Genomic DNA, 8832 nt, shown 5'->3' with positions numbered 1-8832 from the left:
CTGCCATGATACTTGCATAATTTAACTTTTATTTCAATGTAAGAATTAAAATTTGACTGTTTAATTAGTTTAATGATAGTTTTGCAAATATATCTCTGTAAACGACAGTCTTATAAGATCTTATCATCACTCAAAATTACGTAATTCTATGATTGATTTTTTTTTTCATTGAATGATGGTCTCGTCAGAAGGATATGGATTTAATAATGTTATGATTTTATTTACCAAGTTTAATTGGTATTATGCTCGAACAAAATGTGTGTGTGTGTGTGTGTGTGTATATATATATATATATATATATATATATATATATATATATATATAATGTATATAAAATTATATAAACTTACTATATATCAACAAAACCAGTGCACAATATATGCAAGCAACCCTTAATGCAAACGCTTAACATAATTTTTTGACCTCATTCTCTTTAGAGGTACTCCTCTCATCATCATATCCTGTACCATCATTCCTGCAAAACAAAACAGCATTAGTAACATTTATATAACATGTATTAATTCCTGACATTTTGTAACTGAAAATAAAGTGATTCATTTAGTGTATATCCTTTAAAAGCAAGAAAAGTCAAGTAGGTCCAAATACAACAACCTGAAATCACACATTAAAAGGAATCTTTAGGAATTCGGAAGGATTATTTGGTAGATTTACGGAAGAAGGTGGTCAGAAAAAAAACTATCTGATTTCCACGCATTTATTTCTCCGAAAATGGAAATTGTAGAAGTCATCCACAATTTTTATTGATTAAATAGCTATTTTTCATTGCCAATAAAAGAATAAACACTATTATAGTCACTACATACATCTGCAATATTTGACACAGTTTACATTTGAAAACTTATAAATGGCCTTTTTCCATCATACTAACATATATATCATATAACTAATATACTCATAATATAAGATTTTATTTAAATTAAATGTGTAACAATATTGATGTAAGTAATTGAACATTTCATATTTGGAAACATTTTTGTCATATTTACATGCACTGTTATAAAATGCACAATAAAATTATTCTCAAAATTTTAATGCATAATAAAAGAGCGATATATCATTATATAAAAAAAATGTTTCCACATTGATGTTCCTTGTAACCATATCCATGAAGAGGGAATGTATAATTACACATAATATGAAATCGAGAGTTATGTATATGATAGCTTACATATATAACAGTTGTAACAAGAGACATTTTTAGTTCCATAATTATCTAAATAGCAAAACTATGAATTAAAACTTAAATTGTATAAACATAAAACTTGAATGATGGAAATCATGGATTTAAAAAAAACTTGTCACAGTTTATTATATTACAAAATTACTTATTTTAAAGTATATTATTGCAGCAAGGTCTTGAAATATATATGTACAGTTCAATTTTAATTTATGTACAATCAAGACTTATAATGACAATCCTATATAGCCAATGCAATTATAATGCTATGCAGTTGGGATCATATGGGACATATAAAATATATACAAAGCTTCTGATGTTGATCACCACTTAATTATAAATATAGCTCGACTTAAATTAGTTTGCTGTGTTAAAATTATCATATAAAATAATTACCTAACTAAATTATTTCTCAGATTTTTTTAAAATTGTTCATAATGATATCCCTACCAGAAATATATTCTATATTTATTATATTTTAGGTCGTTTAGACACTAATGTTGCACCACTCGTTTTGGATTCAGGAACTTGGCGTTTTTGTGCTACCTTAGAAGCTAATTCTAGAGGAAGATAAACGATTTTATTGTTTTTTTTTTTTTGTTTTTTTTTTTTAAAGTATCGACATCTGCCTAAATATTATAAATTAGATAGATAATAAACTTACCTTGGAGCCACCTAACTTGCGTCGCTGGTCCATACCCTTTTTCATTACGAGCAGCAATTCGGAAAATAATGGCAGGTTTTGTGCTGGTGTCAACATGTGCAGTCACTAATGATGCATTAGGCACTACACATTGATTTGTTGATCCACAGAAAACCCTTACAAATGCCAGCTGAAAAAATATATTTTGTATATAAAACAAAATAGAAAACGATTTCACAAAACTAAAGATCTCAAACTATTATACATTATATAAAATTGTCTTGTGTATATATTATATTTAAAATAATTAGCAGCTCATTTGTCAAAATAAAAAAAGGGTAAAGAAAAAACAGTTGAGGTTTAGTTATGTGTTAATAATTTTTTTAAACTATTTTCAGTGTTTTAAGTTTTGTTTTTGTCCTGGATGGTATGTATATTTCCTCTCATTATATATTTCATAACTAATTTTTGAATATTTTTCTTCATTGCAATAAAGTATTTTTGATTTGCGAATGGCACACACATCAAGTGTCAAAATTATTAAAAAATTTATTAAGCTTTTTTATTTTGATATTATGTAAAATATTTTGTTGGAATCATTAATAGCAATCAAAATATTTTTTTAAGCCATTACAAAAAATAAACATCTTGTACCAAATAAAACCAAATATTTTAATATTTTATACCTTTGGAGGAGGAGAATTTTGTGACTTTACTGCTAAATAGACTGAATATTCAATAATAGTATCCGAATCATTTGTAGCCGGTGGCGGCTCCCATGATAAGTGAGCACCTTCAGTTGACTTTGAAATTTTGATAGCTGAAGGTGCTCCTGGATATCCAGGCAAACATGTTCTAAATGCTGAATGCTAGAAAACATAATTAATTATTTATTCATAGGCAAACCATAATCAATATTATTGAATACTATTTGAGGCTCTTGTCATATTTTAAATTAATATATCAAAAATAAGAAAAATAATGAATGACATACTTCACTCCATTCGCCACGACCGCACACATTTATTGCAGCTACTCTAAATTTATAAGCAGTTCCTGGTTCTAATTTTATCTTTGGAACATTTGTCAGATCTGGTAAATTCTCCAAACATAAGTTATCACAATCTATCATAGTTTGTTTACTATCAATGAAATTCTGAACAATGCAGGTGGTTCCTTTAATAATACCAACAGTACTCCATTCACCTTCAGAGTCAACTGACTTCTTACTTACAACAGAAGTGAATCCAGGGGATTGATTTTGATGTTCCTGAATCTAAGAAAAATGAAATAAATCAAATATTTCAGAAATTGAAATTTGTTACAGTACTGTAAATTTAAGCAATTTTCTTACCTTGAGACAATTATCATCAGAAACATCATTTTTTGTATTGCTACTACAATTCAAAGCTGCTGAAGCAAGAGTACGAAGTGGAGTACTAACTTCAGTAGAGTTTTCTTTTGTAATTGCCGTGGTACTATTGAATACAGATTCATTGCTCTTTTGCACTATAGACGATGTAGTTGTAACGGCCAAAATATTAGATGAATCCTCCTCCTAAAAATATAAATATATACCTAAAATTATTAAACTTCTACATTTCTTACATGTATCAAATAAATTATAGAATTAAAATTTATAAAATAAAAACCAAATTTAATTTGATTTTATTTAACCAAATTTGTTATGTAATTAAAATAAATAAACAGATAATTATTAATAAGGTTAAGTTATCATTACAGGGTTGTCACATTCCATCTTTATATCATTTAATAATCGAGTATCTAAATCTCCTTGTGCGCTTATTGTTGGGTTATCTTCTTGATTAGGTTCACTGTCAGTAACTTTACTAGGAGTATCATTCATTAGAACATCATTTGTACTTTGCATCTAAAAATAAATTTTGATCAGCATTGGAGAGATATATAGTCAATAATTAGGTAAAGTACAATGATTGCACTCACTTCATTATATACAGACTCTGTAATATTCAGTGGTTGTGCACTTGCCTTTTCACTCTCAGGCGCCGCTTCACATTCAGAGGGCATGTCACTTGCAGATACCGCAGGTGTTTCTGGAGTATTCATATCTGATAGCACAGGTTCCTGGGGTATTTCCTCAGGGACCTCAGACATATGTGGAACCTCAGGTACTGTGGATACGGCAGGCACCTCAAGCGTCCTAGCCTCCTCAGAAGCATTAGTGTCTTTAGATTCTATAATTTGGTCTTGAACCATTGCTTCAGATGATTCTTGAATTGGTGCTAGATCATTCAAATGGAGTGAATCTGCATTAATATCAGATGGATCAAGCTTGGACTCTTCACCCAAAGCTTCAGCAACACCTTTATAATATAATAAATTTTAAATGTGAATATTAACCAAAAGTTTCAAGTATTTAACCACATTAAATTTAGTTATGAAACCATTACAAAATATAAATTTAGGTAGTAATAGACATTAGGAAATTTGTAACAAAAAAGACAAGTATTTAGAGAAATTATGATCTTGTTGATTAAAATACTTTTAAATATATTAATTGCACTATTGCTTACCAGGTTCATTCAGCTTCTCAATTTCATCATCTTGTTGCTTTTTTATGCCTTTATCAGTTTCCATAGTGCTTTCATTTATCTCTGATTCTTTATCAACTGTACTTTCTCCAGCATTACTTGCATCAATTCTATGTTCTGTATCATTTTCATTTATGCTTGATGACATATTGTCATCACATGCATGATTTTCTTCAGAATTCATGCTTTCTGACAGATCTTGATCGTCCACCTTTGTTGAATCAACATTAGAATCCTCGTCATCAAAATTAGCAGAACCACCATAAAGACCTAACTTCCTGTATCTTATCCTAGGACCGTCTTTTCTAAAATATGGCGAAAGATGTCTGTGATCTTTGTTAAATGAAGTTCTAATTGGGCCACCACCTTTGAGCCCAAGTTTTTTATATTCAATACTTCCACCTCGGAGTCCCATCATATTTGATACATTCATGGTTGAATCCAGATGCATTTGTTCACCATTTTCAGATAACTCAGAATTTAAACTATCGTCTTCACCCTATAAAAGGTGATAATGTAAAATTTGATATAAGTATATAATTTATCATTTGATATACCGTGTTACACTGAATTCCCGAGTTTTGATCAGCTATAACACTAGAATTAGCAGAACTCAATAAACCTGTTTCGGCCGCTAAGGCTGCCAAAGCAGCATCTGTTGTAGCAGGTACATCATTGGAGGTTGTTGAAGCTGAATTGTAAGTTTGAGTATATAAATAATGCAGTAAGAAATTTTTTTTGCTTTTCACAATAAATAATGCATTTTTCATCATACCTATAGACATAGATGTGGAAGGTTGCCTATTGGTTCTAATCATCATAATTTTAGGCTTATTGGAACCATCAGCTTGGTTGACAGTAATTTGTTTCAGGCCACCTGTAACTTGTGCACCAGACACAAGTTTGACAGTTTTGGGACCACCAGTGCCCGGAGCTAATTGAACCGTCACAGGCTTGCCACCAATGGTAATAGATTTCTGTAAGTTGTATGATCAATACCTGTCAATAACTTTTGTGCTACTTTGGGTAAAATATGTATCAAATACTTAGTTTTTTGCAGATTTCACACATACAACTATTACTATTAGACTAATCATGTTATAAATTTCATTCAAATAATGTCGATGAAAATTATTTTTGACAGTACAATTGCAAACAATTCTGATTAAAATCTATAAAGCTAGTACAAATCTAAAACTGTACAAGTGTGATTTCAACCAGTGCTATTTATTTATCACACATGTTCTGATGCATAAATTACATTGACATTACTGACACCAGTACCATGTATTAATTATTACTACTTCAGTGTTAATGGTTGGAAGTGTAAAAAATAAATGTTCTAATAAATGTATCATACATTTGTTCACATTCAAACAACTGAATCAAAACTGCTAAACATAAACAATTAAAATAAAAGAAGCTGATCAAATATGCTGACCTGATGTAAGCCTTGCTGAGGTAACACTATTTGACGAGGTGCACTTTTAATTATGGTTCCAGTACTAGGAGTTATAATACTAGATTTCGATAATGTAATGGTTTTGGTTTGCCCTTGACTGCCAGCCACTGTTAAAGTAATTGGTTTTCCAATATTTTGTTGTGCAGAACCACTTGCTGTACTTGAAACAACAATCATTTTTTTTACTGTTTGGTTTTGAATTGAAACTGGACTTCCTACAGAAGAAAAAATATAAGTAAGAAAAAATAAAAGTAACTTTAAGGTTCAATTTTGAAAGAGTATTCACCAGAAGACAACTGCGAAGAGGCTGCCTGAATAGTTTTAGCTCCACTTGGTATAACTTGCATTACTTGACGACCACCGACTGCACTACCAGTTTGTTTTAAGACAAATGTTGGTTTTCCACTTCCAGAAGCTTTACCCATTGAAACAATAGACGGAACACCTCCTTTTATTGTTTGTAATTGTGCAACCTTGTTACCTATGGCAATTCAATACATTTTAATAATTTGCCCAAAAAAATTTATGTTCATTATTAATTTACCTCCAACTGAATTTGCTGAAACAAATTTAACAATTGTAGGAGAACCTGTCGTCTTACTAGTTTGAACTTTGCATTGTTGCAGTAAAGGTGTGCTTGTTTGAACCTTTGGCATCTAAAATTTATTCATATGATAGATATAAATAAATATAAATATTGCATATGCAAAACATAAATATATAAAATGCCTTACAGTTTGAACAGCCATTCCTTGACTAGTTTTTACCAATGTCACAATTTGCCCACCAGCACCTTTATTTTGTACCACTTGGAATTTGGCTCCAGGAGGCAGCTGTTGGACATTAGCAGTTCGTACAAGAGTGCCTATTTGACCAGCAAATCGCACTGGTTGACCTATTTGAAATTATTAAAATTTTAATTTTAATGTCAATTTAAAGTATTATGTAAAATTAATATGTAGGTAATTAATATGTAAATGTAATATGTAAGTAAATTATTAGAAAATGTAATAATCCCAAATATAAAAGAATTTAAATAAATACAAGCATGCTTTGTCCACTTTTATTGAATAAAAATAAACTGATTCCAAAAATAAATGGTACCTGGGCCGACTGGAACAACTTTAGGGGGCTGCACCATTCTAACCTGTGTGCCTCCAGTAGGAGTAACAACATTAGACATTTGAACTGTGGCAGGACCCGGGCTTGCAATTTTTTTAGTTGCCGCTGCAGCTGCAGCCAATGCCTAAAATGATAAATGTACATAAAATAATAATTACAAATAAGAAAATAGCAAAATTTTTGAACCTCATACCTGAATCCCAGTTAGTGACTGTGAAGCTGAGACAGCAGTATTTGTATTTATTGTTTTTGAACTGTTCAAAGATGCAGACATTGTTGCAGGTGAAGAAACCGGGCTAGTTAGTCCTGCAGGTTCTTGTTTGACCTTTACTGGGCTAAGTATTTCCTTCTTTATATCACCAACGGGTATTTGTTTGCGTATTTGTACAAATGATACATCATTTTTTTTCACTGGTGTTGTTATTTCAGTCTTAATTTTAGTGGGAACAGCTTGATCAGCAGGCTTCTGAACAATTTTCAATAAACCCCCCTTTTCATGAATGGGTGACTGTTCTTTCAAGAGAATTGTACCTTCTGGAACATGAGCACCTAAATCATTAGTTTTGATTAATTAATCACGATGTAAACCTCTTATAATATATCTTGCTTATTTACAAAAATATTGACTTCAAAAACTAAAATATTTTGTACATATCAATATTTCTTAGAACAATATACACTATTAAATTTAATTACCTTTATTTTGTACGGATAAGTTGTTATTTGAAACGGCCATCTCTGCAGATTTGTTCATCATGTTGTCTGGTGCAGGGCTGCTTAACAAATTGCTATTGAGCAATTTTTCATTTTCTTTTTTAACCTTTGAAGCATTAAGAGAATTAGGTGAGTCATGAGGTGTATCATATCTTTGAACCTGAGAACATCATATTCCAAATTACATGTAATAACACAGTTTTATGCTAACTAGTGATAGTACCTGTAGTACATATGCTTGTGCTGTTGGTGTTCCAGTCCAACAAACCTCCAAAGCATGTGTTGAAGATCGAACCAAAGCAACTCGACCTGCTTGCGAAGGCTTATCCACTTCCAAAAACCATAAATCTTTGCAACACACCTAAAATAAAACATGTCATAAATAATCCTTTTATTAACCCTAACAGTGTGGAGCAATGCAGAATGATTTTTAAAAGTAAAAAAGCATTTAGCAAAACAGCATAATATAAATAACTTCATTGCATATAATGGTATGCTACCAACTACAGTTTAATTAAAATGATTTTATTGGCAGAGCAAAATATGTGAAGCTTTTAATGACCAAGTATCTTGAACAAAATAGTATATAGTACAGTAGAAAAGTTCAGCTATTGCAAGTAGTCCAGCCCTAAAAAGTAAAAAAATCAGCAATAGGTTGAATATTATCCTACATGGTGAACATACAAGAATATACAGTGGCTATATTATATGCCAAATTACAACAAAAAGAAAAAATTCAAACTCAATAATTACTATGAAAGTTAGTAATTTGAATCTGAGCTCACCCTAACCTGGTTGTTCCAGGCCTTTCTAAAGCCATCTCGCCCAGACCATACATACAACCTGGTGTGAATTCCTACAGCACAATGGCCTGCCCTAGCATCAGGAACATTTTCTTCAAAAGAATCCATTCGAATATCTTCCCATGACATAGTATCTGCAAGTTTAAAATATTTTAAATGATTAGCTAAATTAAATGCTATAAAAACAGCATTAATGATTTAAAATAATACAAACCTATATTCAAACATGCAAGTGAATTGGTGCATTTCCATTCCTTCTCCAAGTTTGATGTTTTAACATCATCTAATAAATGAGGAACCCAACCCCCAAAAATATA

General features: G+C 30.8%; 1 protein-coding gene across 1 annotated transcript; it reads right to left on the bottom strand.

Moving 5' to 3' along the window:
* Positions 1 to 1380: 1380 nt before the first annotated feature.
* Positions 1381 to 8819, bottom strand: LOC113377488 (host cell factor 1-like). The gene is made up of 20 exons (XM_026617827.1): positions 8730 to 8819; positions 8504 to 8649; positions 7936 to 8073; positions 7695 to 7872; positions 7192 to 7547; positions 6981 to 7122; positions 6611 to 6771; positions 6421 to 6532; positions 6163 to 6357; positions 5856 to 6091; positions 5190 to 5391; positions 4972 to 5105; positions 4397 to 4913; positions 3807 to 4186; positions 3583 to 3732; positions 3196 to 3399; positions 2836 to 3117; positions 2528 to 2710; positions 1863 to 2031; positions 1381 to 1758 (listed from the first exon to the last, which is right to left on the bottom strand). The coding sequence occupies exons 2-20, from the start codon at positions 8642 to 8644 to the stop codon at positions 1670 to 1672; spliced, it is 3969 nt and encodes a 1322-aa protein (XP_026473612.1). The 5' UTR covers positions 8645 to 8649; positions 8730 to 8819; the 3' UTR covers positions 1381 to 1669.
* Positions 8820 to 8832: the final 13 nt, after the last annotated feature.

The sequence above is a fragment of the Ctenocephalides felis genome, unplaced genomic scaffold (genome assembly GCF_003426905.1).
Source record: "Ctenocephalides felis isolate EL2017-DRISC unplaced genomic scaffold, ASM342690v1 CF-g0.4_SCAFFOLD_01886, whole genome shotgun sequence".
NCBI classification, from domain to species: domain Eukaryota; kingdom Metazoa; phylum Arthropoda; class Insecta; order Siphonaptera; family Pulicidae; genus Ctenocephalides; species Ctenocephalides felis.
The sequence above is the reverse complement of the archived record's forward strand: the minus strand, read 5'-3'. Positions and strand labels throughout refer to the sequence as shown.

Bases quoted from the DNA above. Each gene is read 5' to 3' on its own strand.
- LOC113377488 (XM_026617827.1), bottom strand. From the start codon at position 8,644: ATGTCATGGGAAGATATTCGAATGGATTCTTTTGAAGAAAATGTTCCT. The intron at 8,074-8,503 runs GTTAGGGTGAGC...GTTTTATTTTAG, and splicing joins GAAAGGCCTGGAACAACCAG to GTGTGTTGCAAAGATTTATG. The intron at 7,873-7,935 runs GTACTATCACTA...TGATGTTCTCAG, and splicing joins CACAAGCATATGTACTACAG to GTTCAAAGATATGATACACC.